The following is a 26814-nucleotide window of genomic DNA, read 5'->3' as shown; positions in this document are numbered from 1 at the left end:
CACGCCGGGAAGACGGCGCGCCGCACCCCGACGCCAGGTCTCCGCCGCGTGCTGCAGCTCGTCTCGGCACCGGCGCCCGGCGCTGCCAGCCATCACGGCCCGTTTATTGGGGGGGGAAAGGGGCCGCCCGGCTGGATCCACGCAGGGAGAGGCTTCGTGGGAGGGGAGCGCGTGGCCGTGGGGAGACGGGGGGGCCAGGACCCCCCGTTTGTGCTCCTAATTAGGGTGCGCTGCTGATTACTAACAGGTAACCGGCCGCCGCGGTGCTTGCGCTGGGTCAAGGCGGCGGCAGGTGGAAAAGGCGCGGGAGGAGCTGGGCAGGGGCTCGCTGGTGGGCAGCCGGGGTCCCGACGGGCTCGTCCCTGGGGGAGTTGTGTCACTGAGCTGGGGGGCTGCCCTGGGAGGGGACGGGGTGCTGAGCTGGCACCGGGGTGCCCAACCCCCAGGGAAGGGTCTGGGGCCCCTCACCGCCATCTGCAGCCCCCCAAGCTCCCACCCCCGGGGTAGAAGAGCCCCATCCCGGCTGGCGGCCACGATCCCGGGGCGTCCCTGCGGGCTGTGGACACGAGTCCACCCAGGACTGGATTACGCCCACAACACAGGGGGCTCCCAGCCCCAAAGCACCGGGGACGCCCCCGCTCCTGCTGCCAGCCGGCCCCAAGATTGGGGTGCGTGGAAAGCGCCTCGGCCCCAGAGAGTGGGATGGGCTGCGGAGGGACCCCCTGATCCGGGTGGTCCTCAGCAACCCCCCCCCCCGGCTGCTCCCCAGCCCCTCGGGTGTCTCCTGGTCCTCCCACCCTATGGCTGGCTGCCCGCTTTGGATGGGGTGACCTATGGCCCCCCCTCCCCACAAGTGCCAGGGGGGGCTGCAGGGACAGACGCGGGGCTGTGGGGACACGTGCAGGGGATGCAGCCGGGGGGCTGGGGGGACAGAGCGAGGGGCTGCGAGGGGTTGCACGGGGGCTGTGGGGACGCGCGATGGGGCCGTAGGGGGAGGCCAGGGGGACACCAAGGCTGGGGGGACACGCGGGGGGTCCCCAGGGACATGCACCGGGGTCATGGGGGTGCGCACACCCCGGTGCCCGCTGGAGACCTGGGCTCCGGCAGCGGCTGCAGCCGGCACAGCGGGACCCGGGGCCGGCGCTGAAAGAGAAGGGGCCAAAGCCACCCCACGCGTCCCCGCTCCCACGTGCCATAACCGAGCGTGGGGGGTGCTGGGGGGGCCAGCGTCGCCCCGCGCACTTGGCTGCTGCCCTGGGTCCCAGCCCCACTGCCCTCCCCGCGCTCGCCCGTCTCCCCTCCACGCGTGCCCATCGGCTTCATCCCTGCCCTGCGGACAATCCCGCCGGGCTCCGCCGTGCCCTGCTCCCCCCGTCGCTGTATGTATGTACTAAGGATGATATTTTACCGGGACTCTGGACAGTATTCAGAATTAAAAGCCAACCTGTGTAAATAGGAAGGGGTGGTCTGTCTGTCCCGCGCGCCCGGGCTGGGGGGAGCCGCAGCCGCCCCGCAGCGTTTTCTGGATCCATTTCTTGTGCTTCACGGCCGAGGTGGCGACCGGCGGCTTGAAGGGGTTGGTGAAGCCTGGGCCGGTGAAGGACAGCACGCCGGCCACCGCCCCCCGCTTCCCGCACACCAAGGGACCTCCGGAGTCACCCTGGGTGGAGATGACAGTGGGGAGGAGACCCCAACCGGGGGCCAGGGACCCCCCGGTGGCTGGGGTGGGGGATCTCCCCTCTCTGCTCGGGGTGAGCATCCTCCCCGCAGTCCCCGCGCACCCAGGACGGGTGGCTCGGGGTGGGGGACGCAGAGCTTCGCAGCCGGTGGGTTGGTCCCCTGGCAAAGCCCTTTGCCCCCCACCCCAGCTCCTCACCTTGGAGGGTGCCGAGCCCTCGCGGCGCCCCTGGAAGCAGATCATGGTGGCGGCGAGTTCCCCGTGCCAGAAGCGGCTGTTGTTGCACATCCGCGCGTCCAGCACCGTGACCTCCAGCTCCTGCAGGGTGGGCGAGAGCCCACCGCGCCCGCGGGCCCCCCAGCCCGCCACGCTGCACGCCGCCCCGGCCGCCGGCTCCCGCCCCAGCAGCCCGATGAGCCGCCGCGTCCTGCTCAGCGTCACCGTCCCCTCCAGCTGCGGGCAGAGGCGTCAGACCCCCAGCGCGGCCGTGGGGGGCTGGCAGGGAGCCCCCCACCGCGGTGCGTGGGTGGCCGAGGGGCAGGACCGAGCCGGCGCAGCGCCCGCAAGAGCGGGGAGATGTCACCGAGCGGTGACAGCGCTCGGGGGTGAGAAGAGGAAATGTCACCCAGCCCTTCACCCTGGCTGCGAGCGCGGCTGCACCGGCGCGGTGTGAACCCCCTCGGCCCCATCTCCGGCAGCGCTTCCCGGCACCGCTGGCGGTGATGCTCCTCCAGCCCCACGGCAAACCCTTCCCCGCGGCCGGCGCAAGCCCCACCTGGAGCAGGAGAAGGTCGTTTTCCATCGTCTGGTGGTTGTAGCCGGGGTGGGGACACGTCGTCCGGATGGGGAAGGTCTGCGTGGCCGCCCCGCGCTCCCGCAGGTTGTGCAGCCCCACCACCACCGTCCCGACGGCCCTCGTCCTGCCCCACAGCGGGAGAGACGGGGTTGGTGGGAGCCCGGTGCCGGCCACAGCCCGGTGCCGGCCACACGGAGCCCCACCGAGACCCCCCATCCCTGCGCCGGGCAGGATTTGGCCGCTCCAGACTCACCGCCGAGGGAAGCAGTGGGCGGCCGTCAGCACCCACCGCTTGTGCAGCAGCGCTCCCCCACAGGCGTGAACCCCCCCGAACTGGATGGACACCACGTAGGGCCTGGAGTGGGGTTTGGCCTCGTGCCCCCCAATGACCGACGGCTGGAGCCAGCCCCGCGCTGACAGGGAGAGGAGACCCCCCTCCCAGTCCTGCCACTGCTGGGGAGAGGAGACCCCCCCTCCCAGTCCTCCCACTGCTGGGGAGAGGAGACCCCCCCTCCCAGTCCTCCCGCTGCCAGGGAGAGGAGACCCCCCCTCCCAGTCCTCCCGCTGCCGTGGAGAGGAGACCCTCTCCCAGTCCTCCCACTGCCGGGGAGAGGAGACCCCCTCCCAGTCCTCCCACTGCCGGGGAGAGGAGACCCCCCCTCCCAGTCCTCCCGCTGCTGCGGAGAGGAGACCCTCTCCCAGTCCTGCCACTGCCAGTTGGCTGCCCCTCCCTGGGAGGGGAAGGCTGGGGGTCCCCAGCCATGACCCCCCATCCCCCCAGCGCATCCAGCAACCCCCTCCCTGCCACCCCCCCTGCCACCAGACCCCCCCGCCCCGGCGCTCACCCAGCCCGGCCGAAGGGAGGCTCAGCAGCAGCAGCAGGACCGTGCCCCTCGCCCCCATCCCTCGCCCGCTGCGGGGTGGCAGCGCCCGCCTGCTCCGCGCCGAGCCACGCCACGTGTGGGCGCAGCGCAGGGTGGCAGCGGGGCAGGGACCCTCGCCAAGGGGGCGGGGGGGTGGGGGGGGTGGGCAGGAAGGGGAAGAGGCACCCACAGGGTGACACCTGCAGGGGCGGAAAACCACCCGCCGCGACCCCGGTGCTCCCCGGGGTTCGACTTTTGACTTTCCCCCAAGCGACGGGGACAAGAGAAAGTCGCATCTTGGGTTCTCCGAGAAAGGGTTTTAATGAGATTTGTGACAATCACCCCGCGGTGACACGTTCCCACCACCTTTATCAGCAGCCCAGGAGCACTCTGCTCCCGCCCCCGTCGCCGCAGGGCCACCGGCCCCCGAACAGGCTGCAAAACCGGCCCCCCACCACCCCCGGGTCCCTCAGCTCTTCGCTGCGGAGGACGACGGGGCCGGCCTGGCTTTGCCCGCGGCCGAGCGGGACGTCCTCAGGCTGCTCACCAGCCTGTCGAAGAAGAACTCGGTCGGGTATTCGAGCTCGTTGAGGTGCTGCAGGAAGGGGGGCACCTCGGCTTTCGTCACGCCCACGCAGACGGGGATCATCTTGGTGCCGTGGCAGAGGATGTTGTGGCACAGGTTCCACTGGGAAACGCGCTGGCACCAGGGGTCCCCGAGGGACTTGGCGGAGAAGAGGAGGATGGCCACCCGGCTGGCCTCGATGACCTCGATGGCGGTCAGGACGACGGACGTCCCGGCTACCTGGTCCTGGTGCTCCGCGTAGCCCCGAAAACCCTCTTGCTTCAAGCGCTCCGAGATGCGGGAGGCGACGGGGTCGTCCTCGGGGCAGTACCAGATGGAGAAGTCGTAGGTGAAGCCGCGGCGCGAGGGCGCGGACGACATGGCCGCCCGCCGCCGCCGAGGGCATCGAGTTCACCGACGGCAGCGACCAAACGCGGGGGCCGAGCCCTTCCTCCCGCACCGGGAACCTGCCGCCACCGCCGCTGCACCCCCTCCCCGGTACGGGCAGCACCTCGGGGAAAACCTCACGCTGCCGAGGCCTGATCGCACGCCGGCGAGGTGCCGGCAAACCGCGGCAATGCCAGATCCTCCCGTAATTCCAACGCCAAGGGTTCTACCCCCCGGTGAAACCGCCACCCGGGGGCACCCCGAGCAGTCCAGGGTGCCGGTGCAGAGGCGTCCCGAGCGCCAACGCCGGCCCTCAGCACGCTTTCTGCCGCATCTCGGAGACGCCGCGCTCCAACGCCGCTCCCACCCGCCGCAGCTCCTCGCGTCGCTCCCGCAGCCGCTCCCGGGATTCCTGCAGCCGCTGGTTCATCCCCACGTAGGAGCGGCTCTGCCGGTACAGCCGCTCCCGCTCCTCCGCCGCGGCCTCCTGCCCGCTGGGGCCTGCTGGGGGGCAGAGCGGGGGTGCGGGGGGGCTCAGCGAGGGGCTGCTGAAGGGCCCCCCCCCCCTTGCTCCCCACGCCGGGGCTCACCTGGGGCAGGGCCGTGGTGGTCCCGGTGGGGCTCGGCGGGGAGGAGGAAGACGGGGTCGGCCGGGTGGGTGCCCCGCACGTCGTCCAGGATCTGCTCCACGCTGGGGGGGTCAGGGCGGGTGGGCAGCACCCGCTTGGCCTTGGAGCTCATCACGGGGGGGCCTCATGCGCGGTGGAGGGGGGGGGGGGGGAGGGGGAGCTGGCTTGGGGGGGACAGGGGGGGCGGGGTGAGGGGGCTGCGCTGCCCCCACCTCGGCCAGCCAGCCCCTGCCCTGTCCCCGCCCGCCGCAAGCAGACCCCCCTCCCTGTCCTCCCTCGGACAGACGGACAGACCCCTTTGCTGCCCACCCCGGACAGACCGCCTCCCTTCCCCGCCCCCCCCCCCCCCCGCACCCCCAGACGGACAGACAGACCGACCCCCATCGCTGCCCCACGACACCCAGCTGCCCTCTCCTTGCTGTCAGACGGACAGACGGACCTCCCCCCCCCCCGCCCCGCCCCGCCCCGCCCCACGACGGACAGACCCTCTCCTTGCCCCCTCGCGCTTCCCCAACGCTGACAGACCCCCACCCCCACCCCGCCCCCGACCGGGACGGACAGACCGACCCCCCTCCGCCCCCCCGGGGACGAACAGACCGACCCCCCTCCGCCCCCCCGGGGACGGACAGACCGACCCTCCGCCTTCCGGGACGGACAGACCGACCCTCCGGCCCCCCGGGGACGGACAGACCGACCCTCCGCCCCCCCGGGACGGACAGACCGACCCTCCGGCCCCCCGGGACGGACAGACCGACCCTCCGGCCCCGTTTACTGCAGACGGACGGACGGACGGACACCACTCCTCACCCGCCGCCCTCCTCCCGGCCACCGTAGCGCCACCTCCTCTCCCCAGTCCCTCACTTCGGTCGCGCCCCGCCCACGTCATCACGGCGCGCCCCGCCCACCTCCCCCCTCGCCGGCGCCCCGCCCACTTCTCTTAAAGGCACCGCACACCCCGCTCCCTTTTCCCCGGTTCTTAAAGGAGCCGCGCGGTATCACGGCGCTGCCGTTCCCAGCGAACACACACGGGAGAGGCGGTTGGCGGAGCACCGCGGGGGGGCGCCCGGGGGTTTATTTGGGACGGGAGCGGTGGGGCCTGGGCTTGGGCCTGGGCCCCGCTCGGCCATTCGGCCGAGCGGGGCCCAGGCCCAAGCCCAGGCCCCGAACGCAGGGTCACGGTGCCGGTACCGGAGGCTCCTCTCACTTGCTCTTCTCTGCTTCCAGGTTCAGGGCTGCTCTGGAGGCTGCGGGAGAGACGAGGACGGCGTTAAGGCCCGTCCCTGGACCAGCGGCCAACCCCAATGGTGGCCCAGGGCCGACCACGCGTCGCCATCCCGTTTCCCTCCCTCTCTCGCCGAAGCACAGCCAGCTCCTGCCCTACCCGGGGCGGGGAGCGGGGGGGGGGGGCTGGCAGGCAGCTGCCTGCCCTGCCTGCACCCCGGTATGGAGCAAAGCTTGGAATGGGAGCCCCAAGTTGGCGGCAGCGCGGAGGAACATGGCTGAGGGAGGACGCACGGGTTGGGGTCTGTCTACGGAGAAGCAGGAGGGGAAGCGCCTGCTCTACCCCCGCCGAGGGAGAAAGGGAGGGTTGTACGTGAGCCACGGCGGCGGCTGCAAGAGCAGGAGCTCGGTTTGGCCAGCGCCAAGGTCGCCAGGATCCGGCCAAGCGGCCGGTGGTAGCGTGGGGGGGGGCGATTCGCGCACAACGGCCCCTTCTCCCTTCGGCGGCAGCGGGAACCGCGGCTCTTTACATACAGACAAGCTGAGCTGCGGGGCCACCTCGGCCGCCAGCCGGGCTCTGCTGCTGACCAGAGTCTGCAGGACTGGACCACGCGGCGCAAAGAGAAGAGAGAGAATTACAGGGAGGGGAGAGCGAGACCCTCCCCGCTTGGCTCCTGCCACCACGGGGGGCTACGGCTGCGAGAGCACGGCCCGCGGTCACAGAGAGACGGCTGCTCGCCGAGAGGTGCCGGCAGAGCCAGGCCGTGCTCCAGAGAAAACCACCTGCCCCAGCCAGGGAGCGGGATGGTGGGGACCGGGGGGGAACCTGCATTACCTTCTCGGGCGACGCTGGAAGCCACGTCCAGGGCTTTGGTGCTGAGGTTGCCCAGCACGTTGTCCACGGTCTGATGGTGCCTGAGGAAGCAGGGCCGGATGACGTTCTGGTAGAGCACTTGCGACCCGTTCCAGGACACGGGGGCCATGCACCACACCAGGAACATGCACTGCGGGGAGGGGAGACGCTCCAGAGCTGGAAGATGGCAGGGGCCGAGCGGGGCAGCCGCTGAGCTGCTCCACTTCCCCCCCCCGGAGCCTGGCCTGAAGGCTGGAGCTCACTGGAGGTACCAGGACCTCAGCCAACTGCGGGGAGCTCCGCACTGGGCTGCAGCCCCACCACAGCCCCCACCACTGCCCAAGAGCGGCAGAGCCCGCCACGCTTGGCTCCTCCACGTTCAGCCATCGGGCGAGAGGACTCTGGCCCCGGCAGCCCCCGGCAAAGCCGTTACCTTCCCAGCGTAGTAGAAGGGGAACCAGTAGAGGAAGATGTCGGAGAAGAACTCGGCTACGCTGAAGACGCCGTAGACCACCCAGTAGGTCAGCCACGTGGTGTCGTCCTCCTTGCTGGAGCTCTCGATGGCTTTGATGCTGCGGCGGGAGAGGGGAAGGGCGCTGCCGCTGCAGTCCTGCTGCCAGGGTGGGCGCCTCCTTCCCAAGGCCTCCAAACCCTGGAGCAAACCTGCCTACCGGGGGGGCTGCTGCCTCAGGCTGGGACCATACCAGGTCCCAGCGTTTTCAGGAAGGTCTCGAGAGCTTCCCAAACCCGTCGTTTACCAGGGAGACCCTCAGCTGAGGGCAGGGAACGCTCTCCAGCCGCTGCAGGGGGGCTGGGCTGGGACACGGGTACTCACGAGACGTAGGCGGGGTAGGCGAAGCCGATGAGGTTGCAGAGCAGCGAGGCGCCGTAGCCGAACACGAGGTACAGCCCCAGGAACGCCACCGAACCTGCCGGGGGACACAGAGAGGACGGTCATGTCCCTGCCGACACTGAGACGGCGAGGAGAGACCCCCAGCTCGGTCCGCTGAGCAAGTCTCTCATCCTGGCAGTGAGAAGAGGCGCACACCGGGACTCTCCACTTGGGACTAACGACCACCCCCAATTAATTCCAGCACGACCCTCCCCACACCAGACCGTGGAGGTGCTCGACACGCCGCCTGCGCAGCCGCGCTGAGCCACGGCACGTGGCAGAGTCTGTCGCGGAGGGCGGGCGCTCGCTCCTCCCCGAGGGAGCCACGGCCTGCTCCTGTCACCCTTTGTCCTCTCCCTGGCCTGGAAGGGGCTTTTCCACCACCAACTCGCAGGGCTTTGGACCCGTCGCCAGCCGGGACCCGGGCCAAGGCTGCAGAGACATCGGAAACGGAGACTTTTAGCCCACACCTGCAGTCCAAAGTCGAAGCACTGAGCTTCCCCTCTGCGCGCGGGGCTCGGAGCCACTTGGCCTTTTGATAACGCCCGTTCAAGGACAAGCCTTGCGACCAGCGCCGAGCGCCAGGAGCAGCCCGGCTGCCCGAGCCCGCGCCTCCTTTCTGCTCCCTCTCCGCGCCTCCTACACGTGCTTGCGCGGAGCAGCAGCCGCTGGTCGTTAAGGATTCGGCCCCCTGAGAGCCGGCAATCTGATCCCGCTTCCCTGTCATTAAATTAAATCGTTAAAATTAAATGCAAGCCAAGGCTTGGGTCGGTCGGAGCCCGCCCAGCCCTCAGACGCTCGCAGGGGGCAGGATCAGCAGGGTTTGGGGAGCTGGCGGGTGGGGGAAGCCGGGGCAAGGAGCTCTTGCTGCCAAAATCACGGCCACGGCGAAGAGCCCTTGCTCAGAGGGCCTGGAGGTGCCGGCACCGAGCAGCTCCCCCCCAACCTGCCCAAGGCAGCTGGAACACAGACCCCGGAGGGGCAGGGGGCAGGAAGGCAGCCCCGGGACACGCCGAGCCGGAGTCGAGGGCATTTACTGTCCCAGCCCAGCGGCGTCTCCCCTACCCTGCGTCCAAACTCCTCCGTCGACGTGAGCGCCTCGCCCTGCGGCGGGCAGGAGAGCCAGGACTTAACCGGGCCGTGCCGGTGAACGAGAGGAAAGCCCTTGCTCGGGCTGGGAGGACGGATTATCCCCGCGCTGCTCACGGCAGCATTTCTGCGCCTTGCCCTGTCCCCCGGCGCAGGGCGGCCACGGCTCCGGGGGCGAACACGGGCTCCGGGTCTTTCCCAGGAGCCGGGCAGGAACGAGGCAGCTTTGGAGCAATCGCAAAGCTCCCTTCAAGGAAAACGAACCGGCAGGTTCAGGCAGCGCTGGGTTTCATTCCTCCAAGAGCCTTAGAAGGGATTTCACGGGCTAAGTTTAGCCCCTAGAGAAATTTATGTAACAGCAAAAAAAACGAGTGAAAGGTTTCGCTTACAAAGAGCTGCTGAGGGGGGCGGCCGGAGCCACCCCACGGTGCCTGGCCCGGCAAGGAGGGTGAGCAGCCGGTGTGACAGCCAGCCCAGCCGGCCCCGTGCCTTGGGAAGGGGACACCGTCCTCCCCCGGGGTGATTTTCACCCAGTCGAAGCCACCGCACGGCTGTGCTGCCCAGAGGCCGGGCAAGCTGGGCTCCAAACCGCAGCCTCTAGAGATGCAGAACCGACCCTGCTGGGTTCAAACACAAATCAGGGATTGTTCCAGAGCCGGAGGAGGGAGAAATTGGGTATTTTTAGTTGAGCAGCACCTTCTGCTTTCCAGGACAGGGACTGAGAACATGGGGGACCGTCGCTGCTTGGTGGAAGCGGTGCCTCTGCTCTTGCCCTACCCCCAAAAGTCCTTCACACCTGAGCACGACCAAAGCCCCGGGAACCGTTTTGCTCGGAAAACGCCTGGCTGCCACGCACCACATCCCAACCCAGCCTGCTCCCAGCGGCACGTGCCCCTTCAGGGACCCCTTTCCCCCTCGGAGCAGGAAAGCGAGCCCTGCAGCAGGCAAAGGGCCAGGAAATGGCACTGGGAGGCAAAAGGCAGGGGAGAGCCCCCGGCGGGAAGCCCCAAGCCCCTCCTGGGGGGGATTTATATAAAATACCGAATGGGAAAATGCGGACGGGCAAGTTGTAAATGAGCAGAGCGCGGCGCGGGGCGGAGGAGAGGGGTCAGGTCGTGCCAGGAGGAGGCTCCCCGGGGAGATGGCGGCTGGTTTCTCATTAATGAGCAAACAGGATCCGGTGAACAGCCGGACACGTCTGCCCTCCCGGCGGCCCGGCGGGATGCGGGGACGGGCACCCCCGTTTCTGACCCGCTGTGATTTCAGGGCTCACCCACCAGGGAGTGGGGACCCCCCCTCCATCGGGGCCAGGCTGCTCAGGGGTCTTGAGGGTCCGGCCGACGCCTCCCGACAGGCAGACCCCGTGGGTTTCGGGGTGCGGCTCCCCTCGGGTCGGCGTGCGGGATTTCACGCCTGCCGACGGCGAGGACGGCCGGCCAACCCCCCCCGGCCCCCGCCCCACGTTGCAAGAGCACCCGGGAGCCCCCAAATGGCTGCGGGCTCTGCCCTCCCCCTGCCCATCCCCTGCCCCCGGCAGAGCCCAGAGGCACGGTGAGGGGCTGCCAGGACACCCCAGGAAAGAGGAGGGACCCTCGGAGACACACACACACACACACATCCCCCCCAACCAGGAGGGGAGCGGGGCCGGGAGCGGAGCCGACACTGCTGGGGGGGGGGGAGGGGGAGGGTCCCGGGATTCCCGGTCGCACCTGTGGCCAGGTAGAGCCGCCGGACGCCGGTGCGGGCCTCCAGGCGACCCAGCAGGTCCCCGAGCGGCCCGGGGCGATCGAGGAGGCGCTGCAGGCGCTGCGGCACCGTGCCCATGGCGATGGCGGCGGCGGCGGCGGGACCGGTCCGACCCCCCCCTCCCCCCCACGCACCGGTGCCCAACGGCCTCCCGGCGCCCCGGGCCAATGCGGAGGCGGGGGCGGGGCCGGGAGGGGCGTGGCGTGGCCGGGAGGGGCGGGGCCCGATGCAGTCGCCATGGCAACACTCCGCTCGATGGAGGCGGAGCGTGGCCGGGAGGGGCGGGGCGATGCCGTCGCCACGGTAACAGCTGCTCAACCCCGCCCCGGTGGAGGCGGGGCCGGGCGGGGCGGGGAGGGGGGGGGGGGGGGGGGGGCGATGCCGTCGCCATGGCAACACCCGCTCAATCCCTCCGCGGCCTCGATGGCGGCGCGGCCCGCGCGGGCGCTGCTGGGGCCGGGGCTGCTCCTGGCGCTGGGGGCGGTGGTCGCCGCCGCCCCACCGGGCTCCGCCGAGCCCCGCGTCTACCTGAGCAGCTGGGCCGTGCGGGTGGCGGCAGCGGGGCTGCGGGAGGCCGAGGGCGTGGCCCGCCGGCACGGCCTGCTCTGCCTGGGCCAGGTGCTGCCGCGGGGAGGGCGACGGGGCAGGCGGGGGCCCGGGCGAGCTCAGCACCTCCCACCCACGCCCCCTCGTCCCACCCGGTGTCCCCCTTCGCTCGTCCGCCTCCGCTTGTCCCCAGCCCTTGTCCCCTCCACGTGCCTCGGAGCGGGAGGCGCGTTTCCCTTTAAAATAAGGCGTTCGATTATTCCCTCCAGCGGTTCGAAACCATCGGATGTGGATGCGAGCGCGGCGGCGGGGCGCGCCGCTGATGGCCGCGGCGCAGGCGCGGGCGAGCGAGGAAACCCGAGGGGCTCACCCAGCCCTTCCCCGGGAGCCCGCTCCCCCTCCCAGCGCCGCTCTCCTCGTCCTGCCGCCTACAGCTCGCACCGCACGCGCCTTTCTGATCCCGACGGCCCACGCAGAGCTGGCACGCGCGTCCGCAGCCCGGCTGCTTGTCCAGAAACGAGCTCTTACCACAGCTCTTTGCCCCCGCAGGTGATGGAGGGCGAGCCTTATTACCATTTCAAACACCGCGGCACCAGGCAGAAAGCCTTGAGCAGACACTGGGGCTGGAATATGCGCCTGGCGAAAGAGCCAAAGGTAGGGAGGAGGCGGTTGCGGGGACCCAGGCTGCGCCGAGCAGGCTTTACCTGCCACCAACAACGCTGCTTCCCACCCAGGTCCTCTGGTTTGAGCAGCAAAGTGTAAAGAGGCGCGCGAGGAGAAGCGTCAGCGTGGTGCCGACAGATCCCTGGTTCCACAAGCAGTGGTACATGGTGAGATTTTGCCGCTCTCTCTTCTAAGCCTCAAGTAAATCACCTCCCCGGCGCGTAAACACGACTAATGCTGATAGTGATGAGGCAGCAGAGGAGTCCTTGAAGGTCACCCGCAGCCCGCTGCCCAGGAGCTGATCAAATTTAATCTGTTTTCCAGAACAATGACATCAATCCTGACCTAAACATCCTTACTGCTTGGAGCAAAGGGTACACCGGGCTGGGGGTTGTGCTGACCATCCTGGACGATGGGATCGAGAAGGACCACCCGGACCTGTCTGCCAACTACGTAACTGCGGGGGGCTGAGCAGCGCAGGCTGCAGGAACCGGCTCCTTCAGGGCGTGTTGTCTCCAGGGGAGGGTGGGAGCTGGTGCCTTCATCCCCCACCGTGGGACTCTGTAGTGGGAGCTCAGCCTCTCCGTGGCTGGATCAAAAGTTTTGGTGTCTCCCACAGCGAATTCTCACATCAAGGAAACGTTAGAACTTGCGCGCGCTCAAGCCCCCAGAACAGTTGTAATTACAGCAAGCTGCAAAGCCAGTAAAGCTGGTAAACCCTCGTGTGCTCCGAGAGGAAAGGCTGGGTAAATCCCAGCTGCTGTTCCTAACAATGTGGTTTTGGCGGTTTTTACTTCCTCCCCTCTAAGTGCGCGGCCGGTGAGGCTCACCCTTGGCTAACTCACCCCCAAACGTGAGCCTGGGCACGACGGAGCAGCGCAGCGACCTGCAGAGTTCTGCTCCTTTAGCAAAACCCCGTTCCCCAACAACTCCAGGTTAACCCAGCGCCGCCGCTGGGTGCGAAGGGTCCCCCCTCCGCCCTCTCCGGGCTGGGCAGGCAGCGAGCCCACGGGCAGGCAGGGCGATCCCCGCTGCCGGGCACCGGGCGAAGGCGGTTTGCTCACGCCGGTGCCTCTTCTCGCCCCAGGACCCCCTGGCGAGTTACGACTTCAACAGCAACGACCCCGACCCGCAGCCCAGGCGCACCGCTGGGGACGAGAACGGGTGAGTGTCGCCCAGCACCCCGCGCTGGGCGCTTTGGCTCTGCCCCAGGCCCCTCCACCCCTCACAGAGGGGGGGGTCTCACAGGCCGACTCTGCCCCCCCCCCCCCCCCCCCAGGCACGGGACACGCTGCGCAGGAGAAGTGGCGGCTGCAGCCAACAACGGCATCTGCGGCGCCGGCGTGGCGTACAACGCCAAAGTCGGAGGTGAGCCGTTTGCCCCGGCCCGCTGGTGGGGGGAAAGCCGCAAACCAGCGCTGGGGGCTTGCGGGGGAGCGGGGGGTGCTGCGGGGTCACCGCACACCCAGCCACGGTGCGGGGATCGGCGCTTCCCTGGGGGGTTTAGTGCCCACCGCACCGCCGGGCAGCGCCAGTACTGTGCAGGCTGAGGCTGCCCTGCAGAAGCCAGTGGGGCAAATGGGATTAAAAGCTGGGAGAACTCCCCGGGCTTAATTGCAAAGGGCTTAACGAGGAGCTTTGGGCACCAGCTCGTGCCCACCATGTTCTCCTCCACGTGACCCCACAGCTTCCAGATCCAGCGGGTCCGGGCTGCTGCCACGAGCTGGATCTCCTTAGGGCAGCGCCACGTGGAAAGCGCTCAAAGCAACCGGGGGGCGAGGGTGAAGCGGGGGCTGGCGAGGGGCCCCTTGGCCCTTCCGTCCCCCCGGAGCCGGCGTGGCCTCCCGGGTGCTGCCGCCTCTCGGGCGCCGCTGCTCCCCATCCCGGCCCTGCAGGTGTGCGGATGCTGGATGGTCCCATCACGGACCTGGTGGAGGCCCAGTCGCTCAGCCTGCAGCCCCAGCACATCCACATCTACAGCGCCAGCTGGGGCCCCGAGGACGACGGCAAGACCGTGGACGGGCCGGGCGCGCTGGCTACGGAGGCCTTCCGCAGAGGGGCCACCAAAGTAAGCAGGGTGCTGGCCTCGGGGACCCCGCCGGCGCGAGGACTCCCTGCTGACCCTGCCTCCCCGCCGCCAGGGACGGGGTGGCCTCGGCTCCGTCTTCGTCTGGGCCTCGGGCAACGGCGGGACCAACTACGACAACTGCAACTGCGACGGGTACGCCAACAGCGTCTACACCCTGGCGGTGGGCAGCGTGCTGGCGGGCGGCAGGAGGCCCCGGTACGGCGAGGGCTGCTCCGCCATCCTCACCACCACCTACAGCGGCAGGACGGCGAGCGAGGTGCAGATCGTGAGTGCCACGGCGGCGCTGCCAGCGCGGCAACCCCTGGGCAGACACCGGTTCTCCTCCGAGCCCCCCCCGCCCCTTACCTGGGGAGGGAGAGGGGCGTTTATTAAAACATCTGTGTTAGACCCCAAAAAAAGCAGGAAGGGACCCTCCCGCAGCAGGCAACGGTGCCGAGACATCCCCCTCCCCTCCCCCACAGGTGACCACCGACCTGCACCACCGCTGCACCGACAAGCACACGGGCACCTCCGCCGCGGCCCCGCTGGCCGCGGGGATGATCGCCCTGGCGCTGGAGGCCAAGTAGGTGACGTTGCAGCAGCGGGACCGTCCCCGGGGAGAGCCTGGTGCCTCGCCAGGACCCTGCAGGGACAAAGGAGGGGGACTTTGCTAGCAGGGAGGTTTGGGGGGGACAGAGCTGAGGTCTCCTGGGGGCTCTGGTGGGGCAGCTTCTTCTCCCAGGACACTGCGGGAGAGCAGCCAGAGGCAGGAGGGGGGATGTCCTCTGGAGGTCTCTGTTGCTCCCATTTTGGCAGAGGAGGAGGCTGTGGAGGGGCCAGCTTGGACCCAAACCGCTACATCAGAAGTTAGAAGAGCCAAATGCACCCTCAAAATCTGACCCAAAGCAGAGACCTCTGTCCCCAAACCCTCCTTGCTTCCAGCCCAGCACTGACCTGGCGTGACCTGCAGCATCTCGTCGTCAGGAGCTCCAAGCCCGCTCACTTGCAGGCAGAAGACTGGGCTGTGAACGGGGCTGGACGCCGAGGTGAGCTCAGGGCTCAGCCCCTGCCTGCTCCCGCTTCCCTCCCCTGGCTGAGGGGCCACCGTGCTGCCCCTCAAACCCCCGCCAGCAGACCTGGGGCGGGAGCCCCCGGTGCTCTCTCAGCACAGAGGGGGTCACGCGTCCTCTCTTGGGTGCTTTTCAGTGAGCCACCACTACGGCTACGGGCTCCTGGACGCCGGTCTGCTGGTGGAGATGGCCGCGGCGTGGACGGGCACTCGGCCCCAGCGGAGATGCTCGGTCAAGGCTCTTCACGCCCCCCGGTAAGGGACGATCCCCCCCCCCCACCCCCGGGTCCGTCCTCCCACGAGCTCCCACAGGGACCTCCTCGTAGCAAAGCCGTGCTGTGCCCCTCGCAGCGGCAGAAAGCGGTCTGTGCCACGGGGCTGTGCTTCGAGGTCGGGGTGGCCCACGGTGGGCGTCAGAGATGCCCTCACCTCCGTCTCGTACTCGGCAGGAGCATCGGCTCCAAGCTCACCGTCTCCGCAGACGTCTCCTCCTGCTCGGGGAGGACCAAGTGCATCCGCTCGCTGGAGCACGTCCAGGTCCAGCTCGCTCTCAGCTACAGCCGCAGGGGGGACCTGGCGATCGCTCTGACCAGCCCGATGGGGACCACGTCCACGCTGGTGACGGTGCGGTAAGGGCGCTCTGCGAGCTCGCTGCCATGCGCCTCACCAGCTGCTGGGGGGCTCCTCCTCCCACAGCCTCTCCTGGGGCCGGGACACTCTCCCCCACGCTGAAGCAGCTGCTTCTGGCCCCCGCAGGGAACGGGCTCACCGTGCCCAAAACCCCACTGTGGCCCCTGCCGCGCCTTGGCAATGCCCCCTTACACCCAGGACAGGGTGACTCCAGGGCCTCCTCGGGCTGCATCCCCCCGCTCCAGCCCCGGGGCCGTCACTCCCGGCTCTCCTCCTCCAGCCCCTACGACACCAGCCAGGAGGGCTACAAGAACTGGACCTTCATGTCCACGCACTTCTGGGACGAGAACCCCAACGGGACCTGGACGCTCCAGCTGGAGAACAAGGGTGATGCCTACAACACAGGTGGGTGGCCAGGGCCCCGGGGGTCTGAACCCCCTTTACCAGGGTCACCCAGAGCCCGGTCATTCTTGCTGCTTCTTCCTTCCTCCTCCTCGATTAGCAACTTGTTGGCTTGTCCCCTTCCTGCTCCTCCTGGGCACAGGGTCTGGCCAGAGCCCTCGCTTCTGCACGGACGTGCTTGTGTTTTGAGGGTCTCTCTGGCCAGCACGTCGCCGGGAAGGGGACGTGGCTTGTTCTCCTCCACGTGACCCCACAGCTTCCAGATCCCGAACGCTGGAGGGTGGGAACGCGGCCGCCACCAGCACCGAGTCCTCTCCCTCCCGCCCCCAGGCCTGCTGACCAGCTTCACCCTGCACCTCCACGGCACAGACGAGGACATGACGGCCAGGCACTTCCCACCCCCTGCCACGGACAGATGCATCCGGCGGGACGCGCAGGGAGCGTGCGAGGGTGCGTCTCCGGGCGGGAGGGGACAGGGCTCTCGGCCCCCGCAGCCCCGCTCACGCCACCCTCCCTCCCTCCGCAGAGTGCGGCGGCTCCCTGTTCGCCCACCGGCGCTCCTGCCTGTCCTACTGCCCTCCCCGCTACTACGGCCGGACCCGCAGAGCCACCACCGCCAGCGCAGCCCGCGCCTGCGCCCGCTGCCACCCCTCCTGCTACACGTGCCAGGGCGCTTCGGCCAACAACTGCACCTCCTGCCCCGCCGCCCACGCCTTCGACGAGCTCGCCCGCTCGTGCTCCCCTCCGCGGGGCTTCGCCCCCGAGGGGCGGCCGCAGAGGGACCTTCTCCCCATCCTCATCTGCGGGAGCCTGATGCTCCCAGCCGCCCTCTGCGTCACGCACTGTGTGGCCTGTTGCGTTGCCAAAGGTGGCTCCCGCTGTCCCCGGGCTGGAAGGATGGTGTGACACCAGCCCGGGCTGCACGGACACAAGCGGTTGGATCCCAGCCTGGGACAGAGCCGCCCGCGCCTGGCTTCCAAAATAAACCAGTTGTTGCCTTTCTGGCCGGCCTTCTCCAAAGGGGGACTTCCCTTCCCCGCAGCGCCTGCGCTGATCCCATGCCACGTCCAGCTCTGTGCACCAGCAGAGGCGCAGGTCGGGTCGTGGCTTCCCTCCCTGACACCCCCCCGGGGACCCGAGCCACGCCGGGGGGCCCTGCCCGGCGCGCTGCTGCGAGGGAACTATTTCCAGAAGGGCCGGGCTGCGCGGCCGGGAGCCCTGTGCCCTTTCCCAGGCGCCGAGGGCCGCGGCGAGGAGGCGATGGGACTCCTCTGCAAGCAGCTGCACCCGGGTGACCGCGGCCAGCTCCTCCTCAGCCACGAGCCCACGCAGCTTTTGGCAGCGCCAGAGCAGCCGGACTCCGAACCGCTGCTTGGGGGCGACAGCCTGGACCCGCGCCGTGCGGCGCGGAGCTCGGCGCCGTGCCCGGTTCTTCTTTACCCGTCCTTCAATAAGGGGTCCCAGGGTTGCTACACCCCAGGGCCGCCCTGCTCTCCCCCCGCCGGCCGCGGCAAACCCCCTCGGCCCTCGCCGTCCCGCCAGGGCTGGCAGCGGCGCGGTGGCAGCTGCGTCCCGGCACGCAGCGCGGCACCAGGCAGGGCTGGGACGGGCACGGGGAGAGCTGCCAGCTGGGGCCCTCCCAGGGACATCGGCACCACGTCGGGCTCGGCCTCCCAACCGCAGGACCCCAGCTGCCCGCGGGACCCGTGGCCGCGGCAGGGTGGAGGCGGCTTGTCCCCGCCGCCGGCTGTGCCACCCCCGAGCGCGGCGCGTTGGCACGGCTGAGGAGGCACAGAAGAGAGCGAGACCTTTGTCCAAGCGTGTAAATCACCCATGAAAGAGCCCTTGGATGGACCTTACAGAGCACCGACAGGAGGGGAGCCGGGACGGAGCTTTTCCTCAAAGGGCAGCTGAGAGCCAGGGGCTCTCCCCGGTGGGACCCCCCAGCTCCAGGACGGGCTGGGATCCGCGCCCACAGCCTGCCGGGGGGAGGTGAGACGAATGCGGCTGCAAGCCCCAAGGGAGAGCCTTGGGCTTTGCCAAAACGCCCTCTGCCTCAACCGCAGGATGAGTTAGAGCCCGGATGCTCTAGAGCCACGGCTTTGAGCCCCTCCGAGGGGGCTTCTCCATCCCGCTCCCCCCTGCCCGGGCTGGCCTAGTCCTCGGCGGGCAGCCTGCGGTGCGGGAACTGCCGCTGGATCTCGGTGCGCACGTCGTCCTGCATGGGGAGAGACGGGGGGTAGGGGTCCAGGGCAGCTCACACCGCCCTGCCCTGGGAGCCCAGGGCTCCCAGCCCCTTCCCAGCCCCTTCCCAGCCCCCTCCGGTCCTCACCGCCCGGCCGATCTGTCCCAGCAGCGGGGTGAGGCGCAGCAGTTCCTCGTCCCATGGGTCCCCTTCCCACCTCAGCACTGGGATCCAGTTGGCGGCCTGGGGAAGAGAGGGTGAAATCAGGGGGTGGCCCGGTGGAAGCAACCCCCCCTCCCGAGCTCCATCCTTGCTGGTACCTGGGCGGGGAAGCCCTGGATGGTGTGGTCCAGGGCCACCGTCTTGGCCAGGTCCCTGCCCAGGCGGGTCAGGTCCTTCCAGTAGCAGCCCTGGGCGCAGAGGCAGTCCTGCTGGGAGAGGCAGTGCCTGGAGGGGGGAGGCAGAGCCCGTGGGGACCAGCCCCTGTCACAGGGGAGGTCCCCAGCAGGGTTTCACCAAGACCATCACCTGATCAGCTTCTTCTTGGGGTCCAGCACATCCAGGACCTTCTCGGCATAGTCCTGCTTCATGGTTGTGAAGATGAAGATCTGGGGGAGCAGGCAAAGGTCCCTGCACAGGCTGCCTGAGCCCCCCACCCCAGCAGCACCCCAGTAGCTCCCTGCAGACCCCGGGGAACATGGGGGCTCCAGGTACCTCATAGGTCTTGGAAAGGCTCTCCAGGAACTGCTGCACGTGGGGACGCAGCTTCACGTGGACCTGGAAGGGAACAGCATCACCAGGCAGCCCCAGAAAACCACCAGCACCCACGTTCCAACACCAAGGTGCCCCCCAAGAGGGGGATCAGCACCCTAAGCAGGATCCCAAGGGACCCCTCAGCCACCCTCTCCCCTGGGGTCCCCTTTGGCTACAAAGGGAAGGCATAGGCATGGGCACAGAGGCCACGTGGACAACGTGGCCCTTCATGGCCCCAAGTCACAGCCCCCGATGTGTCCCCCCCCCGCCCAGGGACCCAGCACCCCACTGTCCCAACCCCAGCACACGGGCACCCACCTCATAGGAGTCTCCCTGGAAGGTGGTGGTGAAGGTGGCCGTGGCACCCCGCCGCCAGCCGGCGAGCATGGAGGAGCAGACCAGGGTCCCCTCCTGTAGGCGAGGGGGCAGAGTCAGACCCCAGCCCCGGGGCCAAACCCCCACCCCCCCACACCCCCCCCAAGCTCACCAGCTCCAGGACGAGGGTGCACTCCGGGGTGCTGCGGGTTTTCCGGGGACCTCCCCTGCCGGGTGTCGGGACCGCAGGGACCAGCCTGGCCAGAGGAAGGCAGAGGGTCAGCGGTGCTGGGGGGGGCGGGCATGGGGACCCCCTCCCACATACTCACAGGTTGGGGGCACCAAGGTCCTGGCACTCATCCGTGGGGAGCCCCGAGAAGTAGGTGCCTTTGTAGCAGGGGGTCACAGGCTCTGTGGGACAGAGGGGTCCTGTCAGCACAGCAACCCCCCCTTCCCCAGGCAGGGATTGCCCCAGGGGGGGACACACACACACACTCACCCCTTCCCCCAGGGCAGGGGGGAGCAGACGCCAGCCTGCGACACTCCCCTTCCAGACGCAGCTTCGCCAGCCGGCCCTTCCCGGGGGTCACAGCCACCAAGGGGGGACACGGGACACGCTCCCAGGGGTCCCAGCCCCGCGGTGGGTGATGCTCCCCCCAGTCCCCTTCTCTCTGCCGGCTCTTGGCCCGCCGGTGAGCCCCAGCCCTGGGGGCTGAGCGCCCCAGGTCCCTGCTGGTCTCCCTGCGGGGTCTCTTTGCTCGTGGGGTCACTGTCCCCAAACCTGCCATGGCTGGGACAGCCAGATGGGGAGACCCCAAACACAGGGTGCCCAAAGGTGACAGCACAGAGCCCCAGCCCTGGGGCTGCCAGGCATCGCTCGCTCCAAAAGAGCTGCTGGAACTGGGGGTGCCACTCCAGGGACACCCCAAAGGGCACAGCAGGCAGGACACCCACCCCACCCAGAGATAACCCCCCACAGCCCCAAACTAGCCATGGGGGGGGTGGGAGGGGGCACTTTTATAGGGTGGAGGCATCACTGCAGCCCTAATCACCCCAAGGTGCCTCTGCCTGCGCAGCCTCCAGAGCACCTGAGGTTACCCAGGCCTTACTGGGATCAGCTGGGGAGCCCAGTACAGAGCCCCAGCTGCCCCCAGGGCTCATCTCTGCCTCCTGGTGATTAATTACCCGTTTTTCTAAGGAACCTCCTGGGCTGGCAGCTGCCCCTGGGGGCACCCCGGGGAACCCACCCTGGGTACCAGCCCCGTGCCCAGTTTGGGAACAGTCACCAGTGACACGAACTGGGAGGGCTCAGCCCTTCCCCAGCACCAGCTCCAAACCCACCCTCCGATGGCTGCGAGACCACCCCGGGAGCCCCGAGCAGGCGACGCAGCCCGGGGAGCCCAGCACTGCGCTCCCGGGGTGACCATCCCCGCAGCACCCCCGGGCACGTCCCGTCCTCACGTGGGCCCCACGGTTGCACCCGCCGCCCCGCGGGTTGGGTTACGGGCGAGGGGGCTCCGGCACAGGGAGGGACCCGCCGGCCTCCGCCGGAAAGGAGATAAGCAGCAGGTCCCTGACCCCGAAAGGCAGAGCTTGGCGGGCGTCCATCTCGAGGACAGGGACAGGGACACGCTGCTGGGCGGGTGCTTTGCTGCGGGGGCTCAGCGTGGGGACACGAAGAGGGGACACCCCCCCACCCCCTGCCCGGGCACCCTGAGGTGGGGAGGGCATGGGACACCCTGGGCCAGCTCCAGCCAGGAAGGGGCACGCAGCGAGCGAGGGGATATACGGGTTTATTTTCTGCAAAAAAAATAAATTACCACCCTCCTCCACACCCCCCGCCCCCCCGCCCCACGCTGACCCCAAGGATGGCGAGATGCCCGGCGCGGGGCAGAGGGCAGGACGGGGGTCCCCGCGGACCCCAGGCCCTCCACGGCCGTGGGAAGGGTTCGGCGCGCGGCAGGAGCATTGCCAGCTCCTGGGGGTCCCGCTGGCCACCCCCTCCCCGGGCGATGGAGCCCCAGGAGGGGCTCAGGGTGGCCGGGGCTGGGGGCAGTGCCGGGCTGCCTCCCGCACCAGCCGCTCCTCGCGGGGCGTCCATGGCCGGGCGTAGCCGTCGTCCCGCAGCAGGAGCCGGTTGAGGGTCCGCTCGTAGTTGACGTGTCGCCGGGCCATGAGCAGGTACTCGCCGCCCTCCCGGAGCGGGGGGCACCCGCAGGTGTTGGGCACCCACACGTACTCCCGGGACACCAGCGGGAAGCGGTGCCGATACGGCGTCTTCACCTCCACCTCGTAGCGCGTCTCCTGCCCCACCAAGCGCTGCGCCAGGATCCGGCCCTGGAAGACTGCGGGGCGAGCGGGGGGTAGGGGGGCACCCTAAGCTGGGCACGGCCCCCCCCCCGGCGTCACCCCCGAGCCCCTTCCCATCCCCGGCGCTCACCGAAGTCGCTCTGGCAGAAGTGCCAGATGCGCTGGGAGCGTCCCTTGGCCGGGCGGCATCTCCCGCATCGCCCTGCGGGGGCAAAGCTGCAGCAGTTGAGGGGGGGGAGAGGGGACACGGCACCCCCAAAACCCCATCCTGCAGCAGTGCAAGGGGGCATTGGGGGTCTACACCCCATAAGGAGAGAGGGGACATGCCGGCCTCCCCAGGGTCCCATGGAGAGTCAAGACAGGGGGCCCGTTTTTAGGGTCCCCATCTCACGGCGAGCCCATGGGGCTCTCCAGGACCCTCCCCATAGCAGAGAGCCCAGGGGTGTGGGGGGCTGTGGGGACCCCCGTGGGGGAGCAGGCACCTGCAGCTGCCCCGGCCCCGCTGCGGCCAGGGGGGCTTCTCGGTGGCGGCTCCGTGGCAGAGCCCTTGGGCTGGGATGGTGGCACAGGGGTCGGGGTGACCGGGGGCTCCTGTGGCGGGGGGCTGCCGGCCCCCCGGGGCTGGGGTTGCCGCAGGGGGCTGGTGTCACCACGGCTGGGCTGGGGGTGCCCGCGGGGCAGCCAGAACTCGTACTCGATGCCAGGGTTGGGCTCCTGCAGCAGGACCTGCGCGGGCAGGGGCAGAGCTAAGGGGAGCGATGGGGGCCGGGGGCCGGCTGCCCCCCGTCCCCGCGCCGCCCCTGCCCTCACCATCAGGTGCAGATCCTCGGTGGTGGGCCCGGGTGCCTCCAGGCTCTCCGTGCCGTCGGGGGCCCGGGTATAGTGCAGCCGGGTGCCGGCCACCTCGTATGGCCCCGGCCAGGCGATGGACCAGTCCCCGTTGAGCACGTAGCGCCCGTCGCTCGTCATCAGGGCTGCGGGAGGGAGCGCGTCCCAGGGCCGAGCACCCCAGGGTCCCCGGGACCCCCACGCTGGCATGGGCTGGGGGTGGCCCGGACGCCTGGCTCCCCACCGGAGGCCTCTCCCCGAGCGGGGAGGGCAGCGTGGGCTGGGAGAGCTGCGGTCGGGGCTCGGGAGAAATCTGCTTTCTTGGAACATCTTGGCTTCGATCCCAAACCGGAGCCAAACCCTGGTGTGCAAAACAACCCCCCCCCCGCCAAGCCCACAAGTCCTGGTCCCAGCAGGGGACGGGGCCCCAACTGCATCGGGGGTGACAACTGGGGGGGGTCTGGGGAGGGGGGTCCTGGTCCTGGTCCCGCAGTGGCCGGTTTGGCCCCGCTCCAGCTCAGCCCTTCCCGAAACCCACGGCCACGGCCTCTGGAAAATGTCCCCGAGCGAGTTCACTGAACCCGCGATGCTCAAAACAGCATCTGAGCGGGGGAACCGGCACGGCACGGCACGGCACGGCACGGCACGGCACGGCATGGCACAGCACGGCCACCCCCTGCCCTGCCCTGCCCGCACCCATGGGCGGCACCAACCAGCGCCAGCTGGGATGGACTGGGACTGACTGGGTCGGAGACAGGACACGTCCTACCGAGGTAGTTGCGGCTCTTGTCCGTCACCTTGATGTGGGTGGCCCCGGCTGGGATCTTGGTCACGTTCATGTACCCAAAATAACCTGGGGGGGCGGGGGGGAATGTCAGGGCAGAGCCGGGGGACAGCCCGGGGGGACAGCGTGAGGACAAGGGGGACAGGGCAGGGGGGGACTGGGCACAGAGGTCTGGGGCCGCCCCAGCCCCGTCCCAGGCACCAGCGGCGTTGACCCAGCCTGGTCCCGCGCGCTGGGACATTGGGGGCACCCAACAATGACCCTGGGGGGCCCTGGGATGCCACCCGGGGCTGCCCGCCCTCACGGGCATCATCGTCCCTGCAGCCTCGCCAGGCACCCCATGGACACTGGGTACAGACACACGGACCCTGGGTGCCCCCAAGGACCCCTGAACACCCCTAGGGACCCCATGGACACCCTTGGGGACCCCATGGACCTCAGGGGTGCCCCAGAGATCCCTCACTCAGCCCCTGGAGGAGCGAGACCCTCTGCAACGAGGCAAAATCACCCCAGTGAGGGGTCCCCTCCAAGCCTGCTGTCCCACATGTTGGGGACAGGAACGATGCCCCAGTGGCGATGGGGCAGATGGGGAGGGGATGGGGTGACAGGGCACCCAGGCGATGCCTTGGGGACACAGATGGGGGACGGGAAGACAGGGGAGCCAAGAGCCAAAGCATTCACCCATGGAGGGGGCCGGGGCAATGGTTCATTCACCGGAGGAGGGGTCCGCGCCCTGGAAGAGCCGGTGCACGAAGAGACACGTGTCGTGGCCGCCGCCGCCGCACTGGCCGCAGGCGTCCGGCCGGGCGCCCGAGCCCAGGATCCCGTCGCAGCCCACGCTCTGCGAGGAGCCAAGACGCGGCCTCAGGCTGGGGGCTCAGGGCTGGGGGTCCCGGGGGGTCCCGGGGGTCCCAGCCCCACGCACACCCACCAGGCAGCGCCCGCCAACGCAGAGGTCCGGGGAGCCGGGGCCGCAGCGGGTGCCGTCCAGCACCCGGCCAAAGGTGTAGTAGAAGTTGTGCCCCACGGCCAGGCAGTTGAGGTCGCAGAGGTTGGGGGCTGCCGGTGCCGGGCGGGAAGGGAAGGGGGTGATGCCGGTGGCAGCCATGGTCCCCCCGACATCACGGTGATGCCGCCCGCTGCCCCGGGACTCACCTCCATGGAAGGGCACCCAACGGTACCGGGCCGGTGTGCCCAGAACAGGCTTGTTGTCATAGAGGGAGCACTGCATGGCACGGAAGGGCACCGAGCCGCCGGGGCAGCCCTGCGGGAGCGGCAGGATGGAGCCCGGCGGGATGGGGAGGATGGAGCCCCGCGGGGCCAGGACCGGGGCTGGCCATGCTGTGCCATGGCCCTCGCACGCTCACCTGGAGCTGGCAGAGCCGGTACTGCCGTGGGTCACCCTTGCACGGCTCCTCCTCGCCGGACCTGCAGCCACAGCGTCAGCACGGTGGGGTCAAAGCCACGGCCCCCTGTGTCCCCCACGGGGACTGTCCCCATCTCTGAGGCCACCGAGCTGCAGCCGGGCTGGGAGCGATGCATCCCCCCGGGGGCAGCAGGAGCGGAGACCGTGGTGTCCCACGCAAGAGCTGCACCCCAGGGTGGAGGCAGCAGGATCTGGCCCCCCCTGCCCTCCCCAATCCCATCCCCTCCAAAATCAGGCTGGAATTTGGCCAGGGCGTAGCGCGGTGCCGAGGGCCTGCGGACACACGTGCGAGGGCGGTGGCAGAGCTGTGCCGTGGGGTTTGGGTGCCCCATGGGGTTTGGGTGCTGCCGGGGGGTGTTGGAGAATGGGGACTCTCCTGGGGGGGGGGGGGGGGGGGCATGCCACCCCGTTCCCCCACTCACCGCAGGCACCTCCGGGTGCGGAGGGCGACGCCGTCCCCGCAGGAGCTGGAGCAGGAGCTCCAGGGTCCCCAGGGTCCCCAGGCGCCCCAGGCCGGCTGCCGGCGGGTCCGAACAGGGGCTGGGGGCTCAGGGTCCCGCGCTGGTGTCCCCAGGGCTGGGCCCTGCGTGGGGGAAGGTGACGTTAGCGCCAGGACTGGGCTCAAGCAGCCCGTGGGTGCCACCGCGCACCCCGCACCCCTCACCTGTGCCGTGCCGACGCCGCGGCCCAGGCTGAGCCAGGCCAGGAGCAGCAGCCACCACGGCCGCTGGCGCCTGCGGGAGCAGAGACCCCTGAGCCCACCGCCCCCAGCATTGGTGCTGCCAGCGCTGCGGAGCGGAGAGCCACCGCCATGCCCCTCCTCGGGGACCCCAGCGAGGGGGGGAAGAGGCGAGGTGGAGGCAAGCCGGGACACGCCGGGGATGGGGGGTCCGGTGCCGCAACACCGGGGCCTGGGGGCCAGGCGGGTGGGCGCAGCCGAGCGGGCGACGCCGCATCCCACCCACGTGCCCGGGCGGCAGCGGGCACAGGGCGACGGCACCGCCGCACCCACGGCCCCGCGGCGGGGAGCCGGGCCGGGATCGGTGCCTGCCGGGACAGGACCAGACCTGTACAGCGAGGCCGGGGCTCCGTGTCGCTCCCTGATCCGGATCTGGCCCCGCTGTGGGGCGAGCAGGATGGGGGGGGGGGGGGCACCCCCGGGTCCCAGAGTGCCTGACCCTGCAGCACCCAAATCTGCCCAACCCGCGGGTGCAGGGGGGTGCAGGGGGGGTTCAGGGGGGGCCCGGGGTCCCAGCTCCATGTCGGGGAATCCCCCGGTCGAGCTGGTTTCCTCCCACCGCGCAGCTCCCACGGGGACCCGGGAGGGGGGGGGGGGGGGGGATCGCGAGTGGCCACCCCCAGCCCCGGACGCCTGGGACCCCCCCGGCTGGGCAGGGGATGGGGGGTGATCGCGGTGCCGTCGCTCCGGGGTGGGGTCCGGGTCCCGGGCGGGGGGTCGGGTGATGCCCAGAGCCCGCTGCCGGCCGGGGGGTACCGGCTGCCTCAGTTTCCCCGCGGAGCTGACCCCGGGCGGGGGGGGGGGGGGGGTGTACCTCGGGGGTCCGCGAAGGGTTAAGCAAAAATCGGGACCTTACCCAGCACCGTGGGGTCCCCCGCTGAGGACGGGGCCTCCCCGACACCCCCACCCGCTCATGCCGCTCCCTCGTCCGGAGCGTCCCGGCGGTTCGGTCCCGGTTCGGCGTCTCGGTGGCGGGGAGGGGGGACCCGGGACGATCAGGCATCGCCTGCGCAGCTCCCGGGGGGGGGGGGGGGCCGGGCGAGGCTTCACCACCCCCCCACACACAACCCCCCCCGCCCCGCTCGCCTCCCGTCCCTCCCCGCCGCGTTATTAATATCCAGCCCCAAAGGTGCGCCCAGCCCTCCCCGGCCGCCCGTTAACCCTTCGGGGCCCGGAGCTTCGGCGGCCGAAGGGGGGTGCTGGGCTCCGCAGCATCCGCGCACCCTTCACTCCCCACCCCCTCCCCGGGACCCCACCAGCCCCAGTTGCAAAGGGGAAGGGGCAGACGGGACCCCCCACTCCACACACACACGGTCCCGTCCTGATCGGGGACCCTCCCGGTACCCCCCGATGTTGGGGAGGGGGGCTTTGACCACA

The 26814-nt window shown here is 70.0% G+C and overlaps 6 protein-coding genes across 6 annotated transcripts; 1 reads left to right on the top strand and 5 right to left on the bottom strand.

Annotated features, from left to right (window-relative positions):
- Positions 1-1056: 1056 nt before the first annotated feature.
- GZMM (granzyme M) lies at positions 1057-3377 on the bottom strand. Its single transcript, XM_086477459.1, has 6 exons — positions 3320-3377; positions 2728-2887; positions 2454-2598; positions 1877-2131; positions 1445-1660; positions 1057-1143 (listed from the first exon to the last, which is right to left on the bottom strand). The coding sequence occupies exons 1-6, from the start codon at positions 3375-3377 to the stop codon at positions 1057-1059; spliced, it is 921 nt and encodes a 306-aa protein (XP_086333585.1).
- Positions 3378-4602: 1225 nt separating this feature from the next.
- On the bottom strand, positions 4603-5030 carry C24H19orf25 (chromosome 24 C19orf25 homolog). Its single transcript, XM_086477662.1, has 2 exons — positions 4880-5030; positions 4603-4790 (listed from the first exon to the last, which is right to left on the bottom strand). The coding sequence occupies exons 1-2, from the start codon at positions 5028-5030 to the stop codon at positions 4603-4605; spliced, it is 339 nt and encodes a 112-aa protein (XP_086333788.1).
- A 1088-nt stretch (positions 5031-6118) lies between these two features.
- Positions 6119-10797, bottom strand: REEP6 (receptor accessory protein 6). Its single transcript, XM_086477458.1, has 5 exons — positions 10683-10797; positions 7828-7921; positions 7426-7564; positions 6975-7143; positions 6119-6162 (listed from the first exon to the last, which is right to left on the bottom strand). The coding sequence occupies exons 1-5, from the start codon at positions 10795-10797 to the stop codon at positions 6119-6121; spliced, it is 561 nt and encodes a 186-aa protein (XP_086333584.1).
- A 345-nt stretch (positions 10798-11142) lies between these two features.
- Positions 11143-17003, top strand: PCSK4 (proprotein convertase subtilisin/kexin type 4). Its single transcript, XM_086477457.1, has 15 exons — positions 11143-11337; positions 11815-11919; positions 12000-12095; positions 12253-12381; positions 13016-13092; positions 13208-13296; positions 13824-13996; positions 14070-14282; positions 14479-14579; positions 14939-15042; positions 15203-15320; positions 15515-15694; positions 15976-16100; positions 16428-16547; positions 16624-17003. Exons 1-15 carry the CDS (start codon positions 11143-11145, stop codon positions 17001-17003), a joined length of 2205 nt encoding a protein of 734 aa, XP_086333583.1.
- A 1249-nt stretch (positions 17004-18252) lies between these two features.
- On the bottom strand, positions 18253-20138 carry LOC147413819 (CTD small phosphatase-like protein 3). Its single transcript, XM_086477721.1, has 9 exons — positions 19850-20138; positions 19680-19761; positions 19523-19607; positions 19354-19446; positions 18997-19059; positions 18811-18890; positions 18603-18729; positions 18430-18525; positions 18253-18315 (listed from the first exon to the last, which is right to left on the bottom strand). Exons 1-9 carry the CDS (start codon positions 20136-20138, stop codon positions 18253-18255), a joined length of 978 nt encoding a protein of 325 aa, XP_086333847.1.
- A 1243-nt stretch (positions 20139-21381) lies between these two features.
- Positions 21382-26440, bottom strand: ADAMTSL5 (ADAMTS like 5). Its single transcript, XM_086477455.1, has 13 exons — positions 26294-26440; positions 25664-25818; positions 25363-25432; positions 25121-25281; positions 24640-24700; positions 24428-24536; positions 24204-24331; positions 23987-24113; positions 23258-23341; positions 22471-22634; positions 22143-22386; positions 21791-21862; positions 21382-21695 (listed from the first exon to the last, which is right to left on the bottom strand). Exons 1-13 carry the CDS (start codon positions 26438-26440, stop codon positions 21382-21384), a joined length of 1836 nt encoding a protein of 611 aa, XP_086333581.1.
- Positions 26441-26814: the final 374 nt, after the last annotated feature.

This window comes from Leptosomus discolor, chromosome 24 (genome assembly GCF_034619465.1).
Source record: "Leptosomus discolor isolate bLepDis1 chromosome 24, bLepDis1.hap2, whole genome shotgun sequence".
NCBI lineage: Eukaryota > Metazoa > Chordata > Aves > Leptosomiformes > Leptosomidae > Leptosomus > Leptosomus discolor.
Note: the sequence above shows the minus strand (reverse complement) of the source record. Positions and strands in the feature narration are given on the sequence as shown.